The sequence below is a fragment of the Bos grunniens genome, chromosome 21, assembly GCF_055505025.1.
Source record: "Bos grunniens cultivar Pamir isolate PY7600 chromosome 21, Bosgru_T2T1.0, whole genome shotgun sequence".
In the NCBI taxonomy this organism is placed as follows: domain Eukaryota; kingdom Metazoa; phylum Chordata; class Mammalia; order Artiodactyla; family Bovidae; genus Bos; species Bos grunniens.
The window spans coordinates 23,708,038-23,727,527 of NC_141185.1; the positions used below are offsets into that span (position 1 = coordinate 23,708,038).

The window sequence follows — 19,490 nt, forward strand, 5'->3', positions numbered from 1 at the left end:
GCGGGGCCGGGCGGCTCCGTCTATCACTCACTAGGGGCACGCCCCCAAAGAGGAGGGCCCGGAGGCAACCTGCGTGATGATTGGTTTGGCCCGTTGAGCGACAGCACAGTCCGGGAAAGTTCTTCCGCTGTCTCTCTCAATCTCGCTCTGCACCTGGGTGACTAAATACAATGAAAAGAGGTGTTTGACACCTTCCCAGGGGCAGCGCAAACAGCAAAATCAGGCTCTTAAAAATGCTGAATAAGCAAACGAAAGCTTTTGGTCTGAATACGAGAGACTTGAAGGGAGAAGGGGCCGAGAAGGCTTCTCTGGGGGGAAGGCAGACATCTCAGAATTTAAGTTAAAACTCTAGGTGGGAGGTGAGCGCCACCGTCTTTGATGGTGGCCATGGTGAGGGTTCTTAGAATAGCCTGTCAGGCAAGCTTCAAGAGGTTGTCAAGAGAGGATGTCTGTTACCAGCGGATCTTACAGCACTACATCCTACGCCGAGAGACCAGAGCGCAGGTGTGAGAAGGTAGGCCCATTGGAGAGATGAGAATAGGGGAGACCTAGCCAAAGGGTCGCAAAGAGTCGGACACGAAACTGAGCGACTAAACACGAGCAGGAGCCAGAGATGGAGGCCACTGTTACCTCCAAGTGGACACCAATCTCCTCGCCTCGTGACTAACTCCCCACAACAGTCTCTAGAGATTTCATCCAGGAACGCGGGGTCAAACATTAGCCTAGGCTCCAATCAGGAACGTAATTACACGCGACTACAGCGAGCGCATAGCCAACTTCAACCATTGACAGGCACGGGGCACTCACTCTCTGCGGAACCCAGTGCGCTGGAGAGCTCAGCCATGTTGCTGGTTCGCTGGCCCTTGGTGCCAACGACGTTCGCCGGTTTTCCCCCACCAGTGAATCACTGCAAAGGGCTTGTGTTTAAATATGAAACAGACTCGTTCCTAAGACCGTGAACACCGAACCTGCACATGTATGTGATTCCCACATCTTCTCACTAGCTGCCAGAGGCCCTGCAGTTAAGCCTACCTTTCTAATTCACGCTAAGTCTAATGTAAAGTGTACAGTAGTCTTTTTAGCGGTCAAAGTTATTCACATTTTGAGTATGGGTTATGGAGAATGCGAATTAAAATTAAAAGCAAGGCGGGAAACATTTTTAATGAACCTGGGAGTTTGCCCTGCTTCAGGGTCGAGGCTATTGACACTGCCTCTTGACAATCATAACGTTACCTCCTTCTGGTGCGCAAAAGTTTCAGTCCTGAGGGATGGGCTCTGGTTTACACATAAGGAAGCTGACTGGGCCCCAGTCTAGGCCAGTAAGTGACAAGAGCCCAGGAAAACTCATGATCAGCTGTGCTTTTTGAAATGAGCAGTCGTCTCCAGATCCTCACACTTCCATAGCAGGGGTGCATTCTAAGTTGAAATGTACAGGTATGAAGGATTTGAAAGATAAAGGAACAGTAAAGTCAAACATCCTTAATTCTTTACAACCAGCTTCTTGTGGAAAGTCCCACAACTAGACATACTTGAACTTGTCTGCCTTTGCGGTTGTTGTTTTTGTTTCAATTGTTTAAAATCTCCAAGTTTGACTTGACAGCGATTTCACCAGGGTCTGATCCCCCAATACCTGTTACATGGCATCTACATGTAATACAGGAATTCTACAACTCGGAGGGCCTTTGTGGATCCCAAATTTGAAAAGCAGCTAATTGCTGTTGGGGCAATTTGAGTCTGCGACATCTGAGGGGAGCATACGATTTTGCCTTAGGCTTGTGCGAAGGAATGAACGTGCTGGGCATCTTGATCCAGAGATCCTCTGACCCCTCTTCCCTCTCACTAACACACACTAAGTAGCGTCCCCTGCGCAGACTCTATGCCCAGTCCAGCGAGGGCTTCTCGGACTTTTCTGGGCTGTAATGTTGATAAAAGGCCGATCGCCTTCTAACTGGCCAAGATCCCGTGCCTCGGGGTGCTTCTTCACAGCTCTGTGAGGGCTTTAGCAGTTCTGCAGCACCAGCCTGGAGTGATCCAGAACTCGTATTGTTTTTTTGCTCTGGCTAGGAGGACCTCACACACAACACCCTCTCGTTCGCCCCCAAATCCCTCAGTTTCCTCATATTTCCCCGGACTCTTCAACCGATTTGGGCTTCCCTGGTGGCTCAGATGATGAAGAATCTGCTCACAATGCGACAGGCCTGGGTTCGATCCCTGGGTCAGGAAGATCCCCTGGAGAATAAAATGGCAACCCACGACAGTATTCTTGCCTGGAGAATTCTCCGGACAGAGGAGCTTGGCGGGCTACAGTCCATGAAGTCGCAAAGAGTCGGACACGACTGAGCGACTGACACACACGCCAACAGGTTTGCTGCTGCCTCTCCACTTCCACCTGTGGTCGCACGCGGTCTCGGCCCCCTGCTCCGCGTCTCTTTCGGCCCAACAGGCCCTCTAACGCTGGCGAGTGCGGGTCTTCGGCACTCTCAGCTCAGCGCATTCCCGAGAGCGAGAGAAGGATCTTGTTCGGGAGCACTAATTCTCAGCGGCAACCTGAGGCCGGGGCTCCGGGGGCTAGAGGAGTCGAAGCTTCAGGGGACAGACAGAGGCGCCCAACCCTAGATGAAGGGGCTGATGCAGACTCTCCCCCGCCACCTCCCTGCCCGGACGCACACTGAGCACTGTGGCCAGGTAGCCTGAGACCCGGCGAGAGACAGTGACCTAAAGCGGAAAAGGGGGGTTGGTGGTGTGGGGCGGGGGGAGAAAGAGAGAAACAGTAAGGGCCAATAAGCCTCGACTGATGGTGAGTGTAGGGATGCAGAGAAAAAGGAAGGGTCAGTTGAGGTCAGCGCCCCCTGGTTACTGCCCCCTCCGAACCCAGGAGATCACACAGAGATCGGAAGAATTTTAGCTAAAGAAATTTAAGACCAAAACACAAGTAAGTCCTGCAGCTGACATAGGCCGGGAAGAAGCCAAAAGCCCTTCCAAGGGCTCTGTCTAGTTCTCGGAGGAGCGACCCGTCCTCCGGGTAAATATTTACTCAGTGGGAGACTGGAAGCTGGCTGGACACGAGCTTGTGAAGGAGGGGGCTTCAAGGGGTGGAGAGACTCCGTACGCTCTACACTGGCGGGGACAGACCTGTGCACGGGCCCGAGGGGAGTCGGGGCCCGGGGACTTCAGAGACGGCCGGGTCCCGGCGCGCGGCTGGGGAACTTAGCGCGCCCCTTTTTCTGGACTCCTTCCCTGCCCTTGCGGGCCTCGGCCAGATGCCGTAAAATCTTCATAAATCTGTCAGCGGTCCCAGTGCTTCGGGCGATCACCTGGGGCGTGCCCCTCCTGGCACCAGCGGGGTCTGGGAAGAGATGCGGGGAAGGAACTGGAATCTGGCTCCTTCAGAGGCCGCCCCCGGACCCAGGCGCCACAGGCTGTGCGGGGAGTGGGGACCCCCCGGCTCTCCAACACGGACCGACGTCCCGGGCGGCTCCGCCTCGCGCCTGCTTCCCGGTCCTGCAGGTCAGCGACGACCGCAGATGGGACGGGAGCGCGAAGGTGGGTTGAGAGGGGTGTGTGTATACGCGGGAGAGGGGTCCTGCTATTCTCAGGCGCTTTTAGGGAGACTAGAGTTGCCGACGAGAATGTTAAGGAGCAGATTCCTCCAACTTGCCCCTCTGTCGGGAAAAGACAGGACCGAGAGTGAGGCCCAGGCAACGACTGCCGCCTCTCGCCCTGCCCAGGGGAGTTTCGGGGATCGAAAGCAGCCGGAGTCTGAGCTCGGGGATGGGTTTTCAAAACACAGTTACTTCTTCCAGTCGTCTGAGGGAGAATACGGTAAAGGCAAGATCTCCGATCCTGTTCCCCCACGGAAGCTCCTCTTCCTGGTAAGTGAAGGATTGCACGCCTCGTAGAGAGAAAAGGAGGCCGGACTTCTGCGGTCCTCGCCAAACTGCGCTGCCAACGCCCGGGCCGCGGGTTCCAACCCGGATCGGCCCGATGCTACGTTTCGGCCTGGTGGGGTCAGCGGCCGCCCCTCCGCCCACTGGACCTCCCAGTGTCTGCTGCCGCACGTGGCAGCCGGAAGCGCACCCGGTGCCTAAGGAGAGGGAGGGTCCACCCAGGGCCGCGGGCTGGACCCTATCTGCGCCGGGGACCGCGGGCGGGGTCGGAGGCAGCGGCTAGAGAGAAGAGCCAGGGGGTGTGGGAGAGACCGCCTGCCCGGGCGCTCAGCCTCAGCCAGGCCAGGGTAGTGGTGGTGGTGGTAGTGGTGGTGGTGAGGGGAGGGGGTGTCCAGGCACTGACCTGCCAGCCTGTACTTCGCCGGGCTGCGGACGCATCCGGACGCACCAGCCCAAGTAGAGGCCGCTGGGGCCCCCAAGAGGAACCTGGAAAATTCTCCGAAAGTCTCTAAGGTCTCCCTGCGTTCTCGCTGCCTTCCGGCTGCTGGTGCTCACGGTTCGAGACCTTTTCCCCAGTGGGCAGCAGCCCACGGGGTCCTGCGGGAGCGCGGAAATCCCGCCGCTGGCCGTGGGATCCGCCCTGGGGCTGCGAGCGCTCCTCACCCGCTTTCTCCTTCCGAGGGCAGGGGAGGGGCTTGTTGCCGCCTGAAACCCGCTTTTAATTCTCCGCCTGCCTGTTTCCGATCACCCGGGGTTGGTTTTTCTGTTTGCACACTCCTTCTGTTACAATAAAAACAATCGACATTTCTTTTCAGTTTCCCCACATTAGCGTCACTCAGTAATTGTTCTCCACCCCCCTTCCCCCCGCTTTGAAGGCAAGCGGGATTGCTGGTGCCCTCGCATTGGAAAGTTCCCGGGTATATAAGCAAACCTTCCCTAAAGACTTTAAAGTAAAAATAAATAACGGCCCGGGAAATTGCTGTGACCCCAACATCACTTTCTGAACGCAAATTACACCCATTTTTCAGTTTTCAACGGCGGAATTGTTTTCAGAAGGACGGCGCGTTGCCCCCATGTGATATGGTTATATTTGTTTATTAAATCCACAAATGAAAGATAACACATTTGGGGGGCAAGGGGCAAAACTCTTGGCTGCATAGTGGCAAGTGCGATCAAGGATCGGATCCCGGCTAGGGGCAAGAGCAGGGCGGAGTCCAGCAGAGACGCCGGGCTGAGCGTCCTGCCCAAGGGACTCTTCGACCTGCCTGGTTCGAAGCATCTGTAGAAGCCACAGAGCTCGGTGACAAGGACACTGTCCGAGCTTACAGCCTTGAGCAGCGCTGGCTAAAGAGAATTGTTGCTGCCTGTGGGAAGAACAGGCTTTGGGGGTCTTAAAGAAGGCAGTGGGGCTGCCTCCTACTGAAGACCCGATTGGCCTAAAGGTCCCTAGAAAAGATAAACGAGAACCAGGCCGTGCCTGTAAGCCTAGGTTTTGGATCTCAAGCACAAAGAAACCCTCCGGGTCCCCCACCAGGGTCCAGGTTTTGTTGAACGCAGCGTGGTTGGAGTTGCCTGCTGGCTTCAAAGGACTGCAATCAATGTACGGGCCAGCCTTGGTGCTAAGCATCTGAGTTCCTCTTGTTTTCAGGGATGCAGAGAACCCCGACTCGCTCACTTCTCGGTCCTCTCGATGCTGGGGGCGGGGTGGGGGGTGCGGTGCGGGGGAGGTTGCAGTTGGCACAGTGTCCGCACGAATCGCCTCGGATCCCGCGCAGCTCCGTGAGTCCTCACACCCAGGCAATGGACAGGGTGATGGGACTGCCTGGAGCCGCGCAGTCGAGATGCGGGATTTCCAACCTGTCGCCTTCTCCAACCTAATTCTACCACTGATCAGCCCCGCGCTGAACTCGAGAACGAAGACTCATGCGACACTGTCCTCGCATTCTCTCTCCGAAAACAGGAATCCGGGTTTAAGAGGAGAAAGTTAGGGTCGGGTTCACGAAAAAATTCCGGCTTTCTTTGAGTCCCTGGCTACCTTTCTGCAGACAGTCGCCTCATCATAGCGCCACCTACAGGTGCAAATTTGATTGCGCTCGCGCAATTTTTACCACGATTGGGCAAGGTTGAAAATCCACGAAACTGTCATAGCCCGAAAATTCTAGTTCTCCCTTCCAATTCCTCCTCCACCCTCAACTCTTCACTGAGTTCCAAACCTCCGTACCTTTCCCCATCATGGTCCAAGGCAATCCTGAGCATCACTCTTGTCATGATTCACCGAGAGCCCATCTTGCACGGTTCGGGCTGGATCCTCTTGCCTTCCCCAGGAGGTACTCGGGGTCCTGGGCTGTGAACTGTCCGTGCACTTGGGCAGGAGAGCCTGAAACTGCAAACGACTCCGCGCCTCAAAAAGGGAGTGTTGGGACCACCCTTGCCCAACCCATCTTACTATTTGTTCAGGGCTCCCAACGTCCAAGCATTCACGATAAACTTACAAAGGCAGTATTACCGTCTTTCTTTTTTTCTTTTCTTTTCCTTTTTTTCAGGGAAATCAGAGACTTGGGTTATATAAGAGCATACAAGACACTTAAATGAGATCCCACGGTGTATAAATCCCACTGTGTCTCAGTGTCGTCGCTCTCCGAATGTCCCTCTTCTGCGGGGACAGTTCACGTCGAAGCCCCAAGAGAAGCCCGTTTACTGTAGGTGTCTGCCCCCTCCACGACCTCAAGGAGACACACCCGTCCCAGCCCGCAGGCGCAGAGAGCCTGAGGGAAAGAGCACCCGCATGGATGACTCCTCTCTGTGGGCACCGACCCCGCGCCGGCCGAGGAGGTCGAGACTGACCGGGCGAGAGCGGGAGACCGGGATCAGGCTTGATGCGTACTCTGTTCCCCACCCCTGCCTCCGGCCCAGGCTAAAGCAGGGTTTGGAGGCGGAAACAGCAGCGACCGCGGGAATTCGCGGCGTCCCCGGGGACCGCCCGGGCGGAACCGCAGAGAGACGGGCACAGCGAGGTCCAGAAGAATGGGAAAAGAGCTGCCCTTCCCTGGGATTCGTTCCCCGGCTGCCAGGATGCTCCCATCTGGTTCCCCGTGCGCTCTCAAATCTATCTACAGGCAGAGAAATCCACGCTCGTCTTTCCTGGGAATTTATTCTGTCGTGTCCCTGTAGGTGTTTCTTTTAAAGACCACTATAGTGGGGAAAACCGGGAGGAGCTGAGATGCAATAAAATTAGAACTCGTAATTAACTAGTTGGGCCCAAGTGCGTGGAAAACAGACGTGGCAGCTCTTCTCGCTCGCTCGCGGGAGTTCGGGTTATAATTAGATTTTCCTTGCTCTGGAGTGCATCTTGGAGTCCGGCTCAACTCTTTTCGTCATCTTAGATAGAGTGGAGAAATAAATCAATTCATAAAAATGATCATGATAGAAGGATTTTAGCGCACATTAGGAAAGGTGGTAACCAGAAGAGAAAGCCCCCACGTTGTCATGGGCAGGGGTCATTTTTTACTAGTTTGGGGAAACGCTTTCTAGCTGTGGCCCTCACATAATTGCCTCTGCCTTTGTCCCTTGAGTGGGGATTAGACGCGCGGGGCCGGGGGGCGGGGGGGAGACGGACAGGGTGGACGCCTCCCAGCCACAGACCTGGTCTGCGAAATCCCTAGCTGGTGCTTTCAGGTTTTGGAAAGAAATTGCAATCCACACTAGGATCTGTCTTTGCTAGGATCACCAGAGCTCTACAGGCCAGGAGCCTATTCCTGCGGCAAGACCCGGTATTTCAGCAAATCTTCAGCGTGGGGCACGAAGGTCCTACACCGCAAATCTTCCTGGCTGTGCTGGGTCCTCCCCACTGGATAGGCTCAGGTAGGCTCCTCGACTCGAAGGCTGTTTGCAGCATCCGGGCGCTCTCTCGCTTCCTCCCTTTGCCAGTCTAGAGTCCAGTCAGTCTAAACACTCTACCCTCACCACGATCAGCGAAAAGACCCGGCTTCTCACCTCCTCCCCTATGGCAGTAGCATTTGAGACCAGTTTTGTGGGAGAAGGGAGGGTAACCACCTCTCTGCAGACAGGACTGCAGAGTAGTTCTTGGGAAATTGAGGAGCGATCTAACAACGTAGTTTTCGGTGAGTACCTAGAGGCTAAGGAAGAGAAAGCTAAAAAAGAAATAAAGGTAACCTCTCAAAAGCTCCTCTTTTCTAAGCTAAGAGATAAAACATCGTGCATCTTTGTAAACAAAAGATTTTTTTTCTGAGAAGAGAAGGGGGTAGGGAACTACTACCTTTATATGATTGACGTTTTCATTCAAATGATACATTTTAAAATTCATATAAATTAGTCCAAATTTTTTTCAAGAAAACCCAAGTAAGTGTTGTTGTACACAAGTATCCTATGTGCAAATGTGAAAAACAATGAAGGTTTTTTTTAAATGCTGTTAAGGAACTTGCACATTTAAAAGCTACTCACACATTTTAAAATGTGTGCAAAGATGTTTAAGCACCTATCTTATGCAGATGTATTTTGGTAGTGCACTTAATAAAAATCACTTTTTTGGTAGAGACTTTAACAAAAATTATTACAATTAGTAAGGATGGGCATAGGAGAAACAAAGGAGAAATAAATGAGGGGAGAATTTAGGCAAATAAAAAAGTTTTCAGATAATGCCAACCCACTGTATTTTATCCCAATCCCTACGATTTTGTGTTATTTCTGTCTGACCTATAAAGGCATTACAATTTTGGTTCTGTTGCTGAATCACATCCAGCATCTAGGAGTCTGGCGGGCAGGGGAGAGGACTGCACCAACCCGGGATTAACACCAGAAATGCTGTGATGTGAAGGCTTCAGGAGTGCAGCTGCCATTCATGATGGACGGGTGTAGAAGGTTGGGAGAACAGGTGGGTTCCGTTTTCTGTAGGATCAAGAAGTGAGCCCATGACAGTGGCTGGGCTGGAAGCCACTTCTTAGAAGGATAGAAAGCCAAGGTCATGGCAATAAGGGACCTTTAAAAAGCCCCCAACCCCTTCCTGCAGGACCAGAGGTGTGAACTAGATGTTCTGGTGAGCTGACAGCATAAATTCCCTTGGGAGTTTTTATTGGTTGAGCAATCCCTGCATAGTTCCTTTTGGGAGTACATTCTGCCTAGCTGCATGGAGATACCCCTTTCAGTGGGGGGAGAAATAGTGATTCCATTACTCAATGTAAAAAAGCCTTCAATAATGACAGTTTAAGGCTAAAAATTTAAACCCCTGAAAGTCAGGAAATAAAAAGTTAAAATTCTTTTAGCTGGATTAACTCACCCTTGTTGTGCAGGCTTCCTAATACAGGGTACTTTTACAAGCCTTCCCTGAAAGGTCAACCAAACACTGCCACTGCTGTGTTTAAAGGAGAGTGTGGTACTTAACTGGGTAGATTTTCCATTTGTAATCTGAATGTTTCATGGCAGTAGGTTTCAGTGCTTACTTGGTAGGTGTAAGTGCTGCACAGCATGTGTTAATAAACGGATTTAAAGATTAAAGAAAGCAAACCAACTTGTAGGTAACAAAAAGCCAACTCAAAACAACAGAGAGAAAAGCTTCAAGTATCTACATACCTCTCAGATCTCCCAGATACTCAATCCAGAGAGTTTTATCATTCAAAACTAGCTCTCTACGTTTCTTCAACTCTGATATAAAATGAAGTCCTCAAATGGTAACCTGTGTGAGTATGTATCGTTTCTTCAATATTTATTTTAGAACTGAAAGTGTGTATCCATCTTTTCCCCAAGAGAATATACAGTATAAAGATGTGTCGTTTAAATTCTGTGCTGGAAGTTCAAACATTGCTAAGTTACATATGAATTATGACTTCCAGAGTCTTCTCTAAATTGTCCTCCTTCAATGAAGGTAAACAAAAAATATACTTTGAAATTAGACTTTTTATATTTTAACTGTGAAACAAAAAAAAGATTTTCTGTTTCTCAAGGGTTCCCTACGTCAAAAAGGACCAAAAAAAAAAAAAAAGAGAGAGAGAGAGAGAGAGAAGGAGAAAAGTGAACAGAAACTCGAGAGTTAACTCCATAGAGTTGTATGTAAGATGAACCACAGCTTCTGGCCACACATGCACATGATCTGTGTGTTTCACCATCGAACTGCTAAGTCACATGAGGGTGTTGAGGAGAATAAAGGTATTAGGTACATGGAGGCATTATTATTCCTACTAGAGCAAATTAGTTTCATTGTGGAAAATATGCCCTTGGGGCAAGATATATTAAATTATATAAGAGGAATGAATGCTATTTGGATGATGCTACATAAAAGCTGTGCTTTTTCCTCATAAGGGAAAGTTTCTTGTGTCAATAGAAATGGTGAGGGCAGAGCTATGCAGTCTGTACATGTCATCTGTACAGGACTCAAGGCATAATTGGGGATTTCACAATCCTACCACCCAGCTGTCCCCAAAACTTCAAACAAACATATTTATAAGCCCCCACCTTGCCACGCTGTTGAAGACATACTTCTCATTATGTAGTTAAGCCTTAATGAACCAGATCACCTAGGAAAACAAGGGTGGGTGGAATTTGAAGGAGCACATAGCATCTTGGGAATGTTTTCTATTGACCTCTGTGTCTCTAAACAGAGGAGAATATAAGAAAAAGAACCGTGTGCATGGCGTGTTGTCCTTTTACAATTTTTTTGACATGAAAACTATTTTAAAAATCCTTGGGTAATTTCCGTGCCTTTTCCAGAATATGGTACAAGGGAGAGTTCAGAAAAGTGAGTCCAAATGGGTGCTTCTTTGGTAAATATGCTTAAACAGAGCTGAATGGAGATCATTTATATGAATGTGAAGATAGATGACATTACTCAAGAGAGTCGAAATGACCTTTTTGGGTGAAGAATAGTAGTTTTGAGAAGGAAGATAGGATAAGAGAGAAATATTTTTTATAAAAGATTAAAATAGATACTTTTCTCCTTTATATTAATATCAGTCTTTTAAGGCATCTAGGAAAAGCAAATGAATAATGGGATTAATAGCAAAGAAATATTAATACAAACATTATAAATTAAATTCATTGCTATTGTTGTTACAACACATATTGATAATACAGTACTGCATGTGTGTGTATCTCAACAAATAAATTTAATGAACTCAGTTATAAGAACAGTTTGTCAACTTATCTCTGAGTAAGTTATCTCTTGTAACTGCAGGAGTCTTTTGAAAATGTCCTAAGCTCCAAGATCTGAATTTAGATCTCTTATTTGCTTCTCAAGTCCAATAAAAACATCATGTTCAGCCTATGGACTGCTTTGTAGGTCCACAAGGTCATTTTCTTCTATTCTTCCTGGAAGTCATTGCTAAACTGGGAAAATAGAATCTTTCTTTTGATGCCTGGCATCACTATGCCTGAGAGTATGAAATGGTAACCCAAATTACTAGAACTTGTACCCACCAACAAGGGAAAGCTGTGGATACCAGGAAAATTTGCCCTTTAATTAGTACTGTATCCTATACTTCTCTCTCTAGCTCCACCTCTTTCCCTTTCTCTGATATATGACTTTTCTCTCTTAAACACACACATACACCCTATACACTCTCTAGAAGAAAGCAGCATTTTACATAAGATTTTTATTTTTAAAATGTTCTTTTCTAGTTAAAATTCCATGAAATCCCTGAAATATTTTAAGGCACACCAGGAAACTAAGCATAACATTACCAGGATGAGTTCCAGTGAGGTCATAAAGCAGTTAGCGTTGTTCATATTATATTCCTAAACCACCATAAATGCATATATGCCTGGATCTATCTCAGTGCTTATATTTTAAACAATCCATGAAAAGTATATCCAGACTGTTACATGTTTGGGGGAAATTAGCACACAGCTAACACAAGGTCAACGTTTGCCATCTGTGCATGCTCACAAATCTCTTTACCCTAAAAGCAGGTAGACTGACCTTAGTTATACAACATTAGGAGAATATCAGCCTCAGTCAATCCAAATTGGAATCTGGACAGATGAGAAACTATTCAAAATTATCACTGTTTGGTGGCTGATTCTTCCTCTGATCAGCAGTGTAAGCCTGGTACACTTGTACAGTTAGTATACTTTGTGGCACACTTACACAGTTGTATTGGAAACAATGATGACGGAACCTGAGCTAGTTACCTCCTGGAGCTTTCCTGGAGCACTACTTGGAGTTCTTTTCTGCAGTATAATTCAAATTGCTGATCTCAGTTAAAGTAGATGCATTCTTTTAAGCTCATGATTTTGTGGTGGGGAATTCATTATTCATCTGACCTTTCAGTAACTCTAAACACAAACTGATTGTTTTACACAATTCATTCTTCAGGTCACCTGCCAAATAATGTGTGGCTATTTGCTTCTTCTCCTCCCACCCAGAGCTCCCCTCCTCTCTCTTCTTTTTCAGCTACTGCTCCTTGTGTCGCTGGAATGTTATTTGTAAAACAGCAAAAACAGCCTAATCTGTACCCTCAATGTGGATTTGGCACTATTGGGGGCAAGACAAAAAAAATTTTTATACTGAAATTGAGTTAACTTACACTGTTGTATTAGTTTCAGGTATACAACACAGTGATTCAATATTTTATACATTACCAGCTCATCACAATGATAAGTATAGTTACCTTCTGTCACCATAAAAAGTTATTACCATGTTACTGACTCTGTTCCCCATGCTGTACATTATATCCGTGTGACTTATTTATTTTATGACTGAGATTTTGTCATAATTTCCTTCCTTCACCAGTTTTGCCCATTCCCCTACTCATCTACCCTCTGGCAGCCAGCAATTTGTTCTCTCCAACAAAGAGTCTGTTTCTAGGTCTGTCCATGTTTTGCAAATGGCAAGATTTCCTTCTTTTTATGGATGATTAATATTCTACTATATATAATGGAGTTTTTATATAAACAAGATATGAGATGTATATATATCCATCTGTGGACATTTAGGTTGCTTCCATATCTTGGGTATTGTGACTACCGCTGCAATGAACATAGTGGCATATATATCTTTTTGAATAGTGTTTTGGGTTAGTGTTTTGAGGGGAGAAATAGCTTGACACAGAATAGCTGGGTGGTATGATAGTTCTATTTTTACTTTGTTTGAGGAAGCTCTATGTTGCTTCCCACAGGGGCTACCCTTAGGCTTCTCACGCCTAGGTTAGGGAGTAAATACACTTTAACAACTGTTAAAGGTATCTCACAAGGTCTTCCAAAGAGGAACAACTCTCCATCCTAACTAGAACCTGGATGTGTGCTAAAAACAGATGATTGAACAAAAACATTGCTATTATTATCATCTTTTCTACAATATTAGTCATAGAAAATAACAAAGTGTGAATTTCACTGCTTTGTTTGTGGGGATGAAGGTCAGAGTGTCAAACTGCAGACCTTGGGTCCTCAATAATGGGTGACTGTGTCCTGCCCCTCAATTTCTTTTCCCCACTTATAGGAAGGAACAAAATAAAATGTTTTGTGGAAGTTTATATTGAAATGAGGTCAGGTAAACTAATGACTGCTTGGTATTTTATGGCAGGTTTTATAACCTTGGAGTTGCCATAACTTTCAAACGATCATCAATAAAGTTTTATTGCGAAAGGGTCGCCATGTGTCTGAATGCTTTTGCACACAGTAAAGGCCGCTGCCCCATTGGCTTAGCTCGGCAGCCCCTTTTCACCCCGGTCGTAAAGTCCTCCTCTTTTTATTGAAAGTTGAAAAAGTCCTCAAGTCTGCTCTCCCCCATCAGCTGGCAGTTCAAGGACTACATGGACATTATTTATTCATGATGAAAATGATGTACAGAATAAACAACGTCTAAAATTAGATTTTAAACGGACAAGATAAATGGCAGTGGGATGTGTGTGTTTGTGTGTGTGTGTGTTGGGTGGGGGGAGTGGGGGGCTTTCTTTGGGTGCTACGCCATGGATATCTGCATACCCCAGAGAACAGACATTAAGTAGGTGCTTACAAATGGATAGTGGCTCTCAAAGACAAAGTAACTTGTTACTTGAGACTCCTCTGGCCGAGCAGAGGATCTTAATGGTTTAGGAGACCTCACATGTCGTCCTATTCTGAACTGTCCCAGAGGAGGGAAAGAGGGTTGAACCAGGACTCTTGCTTGCGGGACTGTCCCAAAACACATTCCCAGAAACGTTCCCGAAGGTCGAACCAAGAATTACAATCAAATTCACAGCGTCAGCTCTCAGGTTCAGGTTCAAGTCCGCCACTACTAGTGCTTCCTTGTCTGCTATCAACTATTCTGTGGACACGACACCGAGAGAAATGGCCTGGCATTTGGATGAAGAGAGCAGTAATGAAAAGTTGAAAACAAAGCGTCTGCTGTACTGCGCTCTTCAGACTGGTATCCTTCTTCATACAAGGGTGAGGGTTGTGACCCTGGGAGAGAGTGGCTGGAGTTTGATCAGAATGGTGACCAGAGGAGAGGCAAGATGAAACCTGGAAAATTGGCCGCACGCTTTTGTCCCATTCCGGGTCCCTTGTCTAGCAGGCCCCCGGGTGGGAAGGCCCTCGGCTCCATACTTTCGTTACCGACACGTGCAGGTCTTCCACCCCAGCCACCCCGCGTCCGCACCGTTGCTCTGGGGGGAAGGGATTGGCGAATATCGCCCTCTCCCGGATCTCTGGAAACTCTCCAGCGCTCTGAATCGACTCCTCAGGCTCGGCGTCCCGCAGACGCAGCGGCGGGGGACCTCAAGCCCAAAGCGACCGCGCGAGTCCTCTTCCCGCGAGCCGAGGACGCCAGAGCCTCGGATCCCGGAACCGGATCCTGAACCGGATCTGCGGAGCTAAGAGGGCCCGAGCCCCTGCTGGAACCCGTAGCTTGGCCGCGGAGAGATGGTGGCCACACGCGTCTTTCCTCCCGGGGAAATGTGCCCCAAAGCTGCTCGGCATTTCGCTCACGGCCGCTGCTGCCGGACCGATGTCTAATTGCGCAGTAAGCGGGAAACTCCGTAGACTTTTAGGACTTAAGGACTGCTCCGAATCTCTAAAGATTTTTTTTTAATGGTGTTCGCGAGCGGATTTGGGGCTCCCCACGGCAGATGGATGTCGTGGGGGAATTGGTTCCCAGTCACCAACCGAGGTCATCCCTGGGCGCTCCCACCAAGGCATAAAGAGCAGCCGTGGCCTAACAAAAGGATCCTGGGTCATCAGGGCGGGAGCTGGCCCAAGTCGAGGGCTCGCGGGTCCCGGGCCCCTGCGCGCCCTCTGTGCGCTGGAGAGCCGCAGGGCGGGGTTCCGATCGCCACGCGCCAAAGCTCAGGGCGCCGGAGAAGCCGCGCTGCTGGGGTCCGGCCGCGGCACAGGCCCCGGCCACCGACTCGCTCCACCTGGTGTTTGCGCTGCCAGGGTTCCGCTGGGGAAAGGCGGACAGCTGCGGCGCAGCGGCGGGCTGTGGCGCCACCTCCCGAGGAAACCTCCCAGGAAGTGCGGTTCCTGGATGGAGAGCGAGGGTCCTCCGCCTCCCAGTCAGCGCGATTTCCCCTAATAACGCGCCGAAATGCCTCCAGAAACGCCTGCGGTAACAATTACCAAGCCGTGGGTCAGTGACCTCCGCAAACGGCGAAAGGCAGGTCCTAGCTCCACGGGATGCTCTACATAGGCTCACTCAGGCGCCCGGTTCCTGTGCCCCTGCCTGAGGAAGGCATAGAAGGCTGCAGCCTCCCGGGGAGGCGACGACCTTCTATCAGCTTCCAAGGGATATAGGACCCTCCTCACGTTCACCAGGGAGAAGGAAATGGCAACCCACTCCAGTATTCTCGCCTGGAGAATCCCATGGACAGAGGAGCCTGGTGGACCAGAGTCCATGGGGTCACAAAGGGTCGGACATGACTGAGTGACTAACAAGTCCACCAGAGTCGGGTCCTCAAGACTCCAGCCAGAATAGGAAGAGATGGCTCAAGGTGGGGGTGTTTGTGCCCCCCACCCCACCGCAAGGCACACACCAGGTTGCAGTGGGGTCCGGCTGTCTGGAAGAGATCCAGCTCTGCTCACGGGACTGGAGCAGAACCAGCCCGCTCCGCACCCTCCCAGCCTCTCTGCACCACCGCGGAAAAAGAGAAAGCGTTTCCTTTCCACTTCTACCAAGTTGGATAGGAATTTTTGAAAGTAATATTTTTTTAAAAAGAGATTAAGTCAGAAGATGGGAACAAAACATTGAGAAATAGAGAAAGAAGAGTTTTCAGAGTTAGGTTTCTGACGTCAGTTACACACACACACACACCCCCCTTCCAGGGGCACACTCCTCCTGAGTTCCTTTTTCTAGCTTCATCCTTGACTTATTTTAAAAACGTGTTAGTCCTGGTCACTAGAACAGGACCACATCAGAGCAGTGGTAAGTTCTCTTTCAGTTCAGTTCAGTCGCTCAGTTGTGTCCGACTCTTTGCTACACCATGGACTGCAGCACACCAGGCCTTTCTGTCCATCACCAGCTCCCAGAATTTACTCAAACCCATGTCCATTGAGTCGGTGATGCCATCCAACCATCTCTTTCTCTGTCATCCCCTTCTCCTCCCGCTTTCAATTTTTCCCAGCACCAGGGTCTTTTCAAATGAGTTAGGTCTTCAAATCAGGTGGCCGAAGTATTGGAGTTTCAGCTTCAGCATCAGCCCTTCCAATGAATACTCAGAACTGATTTCCTTTAAGATGGACTGGTTGGATCTCCTTGCTGTTCAAGGGACTCTCAAGAGTCTTCTCCAACACCACAGTTCAAAAGCATCAATTTCTTTTTACACATGAGCAATTAGCTACTGTACACCCACTGATTAAAATCAACCAAGGATGGCTGTGAAGGGAGAATCTCAAAGTGGAATCCCAGGCTGAATCCTCCTGTCCAGGTTTTCTCTGGTGAGCTGCTCTGGGTCATGTTCTTGGTGTAATGATCTTGCCATCTTATCACTGGCCTTGGGAGGTGTTGCTTCCCTTTTAAAGCTCTGGCCAAGGGGCCCCGGTGCCCATCATCATTAATGTAGAATGGCACACATGTATTCAACACATATTTATTGAGCATCTGCTCTGTGTCAGGCCTTGTGCTAGCTCTCAGAGGTACAATGACAAAGAAGAAAGACAAGGCCTCCTAACCAGACCATTTGGCTGATAAAATACTGCTCTCAGCTTGGGATTCTCTATAGGCCTGGCTCTTTTCTCCTGGAAAAGCAATTTTTTTTTTTTTCTCTCCAAGTGTCCTCAAATACAATTTTCCTCTTTGTAAGTCAAGGAGAGGGAGGCTGCAAGACAAGTGGCTTCTCCAGCCAAACTGAAACCTAGCTTTCAAATTCCCAAACCCAGGTGGCTGGGCATCTATGGCTTGTTTGGATGATTCAGCCAACATGATGTGGTCTTCTTTTTAATAACTTAGGTAAGACAAGTGGGCCTTAGGAAACATCACTATGAACAAAGCTAGTGGAGCTGATGGAATTCCAGTTGAGCTATTTCAAATCCTAAAAGATGATGCTGTGAAAGTGCTGCACTCAATATGCCAGCAAATTTGGAAAACTCAGCAGTGGCCACAGGACTAGAAAAGGTCAGTTTTCATTCCAATCCCAAAGAAAGGCAATGCCAAAGAATGCTCAAACTACCGCACAATTGCACTCGTCTCACACGCTAGTAGATTAATGCTCAAAATTCTCCAAGCCAGACTTCAGTAGTACGTGAACTGTGAACTTCCAGATGTTCAAGCTGGTTTTAGAAAAGACAGAGGAACCAGAGTTCAAATTGCCAACATCCACTGGATCATTGAAAAAGCAAGAGAGTTCCAGAAAAACATCTACTTCTGCTTTATTGACTATGCCAAAGCCTTTGACTATGTGGATCACAATAAACTGTGGAAAATTCTGAAAGAGATGGGAATACCAGATCACCTGTCCTGCCTCTTGAGAAACCTATATGCAGGTCAGGAAGCAACAGTTAGAACTGGACATGGAACAACAGACTGGTTCCAAATAGGAAAAGGAGTATGTCAAGGCTGTTTATTGTCACCATGTGTATTTAACTTCTATGCAGAGTACATCATGAGAAACCCTGGGCTGGAGGAAGCACAAGATGGAATCAAGATTGCCAGGAGAAATATCAACAACCTCAGATATGCAGATGACACCACCCTTATGGCAGAAAGTGAAGAGGAACTCAAAAGCCTCTTGATGAAAGTGAAAGAGGAGAGTGAAAAAGTTGGCTTAAAGCTCAACATTCAGAAAACTAAGATCATGGCATCAGGTCCCATCACTTCATGGCAAATAGATGGGGAAACAGTGGAAGCAGTGAGAGACTTTATTTTTCTGGGCTCCAAAATCACTGCAGATGGTGACTGCAGCCATGAAATTAAAAGACACTTACTCCTTGGAAGGAAAGTTATGACCAGCCTAGATAGCATATTGAAAAGCAGAGACATTACTTTGCCAACAAAGGTCCATCTAGTCAAGGCTATGGTTTTTCCAGTGGTCATGTATGGATGTGAGAGTTGGACTATAAAGAAAGCTGAGCGCCAAAGAATTGATGCTTTTGAACTGTGGTATTGGAGAAGACTCTTGAGAGTCCCTTGGACTGCAAGGAGATCCAACCAGTCCATCCTAAAGGAGATCAGTCTTGGATTTTCATTGGAAGGACTGATGTTGAAGCTGAAACTCTAATACTTTGGCCACCTGATGTGAAGAGCTGACTCAGTGGAAAAGATCCTGATGCTGGGAAAGATTGAGGGCAGGAGGAGAAGGGGACAATAGAGGATGAGATGGTTGGATGGCATCACCGACTCAATGGACATGAGTTTGAGTAAACTCTGGGAGTTGGTGTTGGACAGGGAGGCCTGGCGTGCTGCGGTTCATGGGGTCGCAGAGTCGGACACGACTGAGCGACTGAACTGAACTGAACTGAAGACAATAATATCAAAGGCAGTGAAATGCCCAGACAGAAAAAGAGATACCCCAGACGGTGGCCCATAGCTGGTGGCTCATGATATCCTTGTAATAGAACAGACCCTGCACATACAGGCACCCACTCAGCAGGGCAGGAGCACCTCCCTACTCCTCTCCCTGCTGTCCTCCCTTCCTTCTTTGCTAGGGCAGAGGACAGTTTCCCCATTCACACAGTGTAAACTTTGGTAGCTTACTAGAGATTTTCCACAGGCCCACCCAAACAAATATCTGCAGGAGACCTTCTCCGAACCCTTCAACATGGAATTCGGAAAAGCCCCCAAGACCAACCAAGAGGGAAGGCTACGGACAAGAGGCCACAGCTTTCCCGCAGAGCCCCAGGGAGCAGAAGGGTTGTGGTGGATTTGACTCCAGGCTTCATTCTTTGAACCTTTCCCTGCCTGTCTTTTAAGAGACCTCACTTCCTGCCCCTGAGTGGAAGCCACAAGCCACGAGCCCTCGCAAGGTCAGTAAGCATAATTTCCTTTTTTGATAAAGCTGCTGGAATGAGGGAATGCTTACATCTGACATTTGCACATTTAGCAGTTTTGTAAAGCACTTTTACATGTATTATTTCATTTATTAATCGTGATAACACTTTGATAGTCTGCATATGGGGAATGTGAGACTCAGAGAAACACTGCAATTTTTATCGAGAATGGAAGGTAGCAGAGTCAGTACAGCGATA

General features: G+C 48.6%; 1 protein-coding gene across 1 annotated transcript in view; it reads left to right on the plus strand.

Annotated features, from left to right (window-relative positions):
* Positions 1-83: 83 nt before the first annotated feature.
* The window catches only part of LOC147349232 (uncharacterized), a 58,033-nt gene continuing 38,626 nt past the window's right edge, over positions 84-19,490 (plus strand). The window contains exons 1-2 of the mRNA XM_086363530.1: positions 84-3,872; positions 6,431-19,268. Coding sequence (XP_086219656.1) covers positions 3,357-3,872; positions 6,431-6,475 — 561 coding nt within the window. The 5' untranslated portion in view covers positions 84-3,356 and the 3' untranslated portion in view covers positions 6,476-19,268. The remainder of the gene's footprint in view (positions 3,873-6,430; positions 19,269-19,490) is intronic.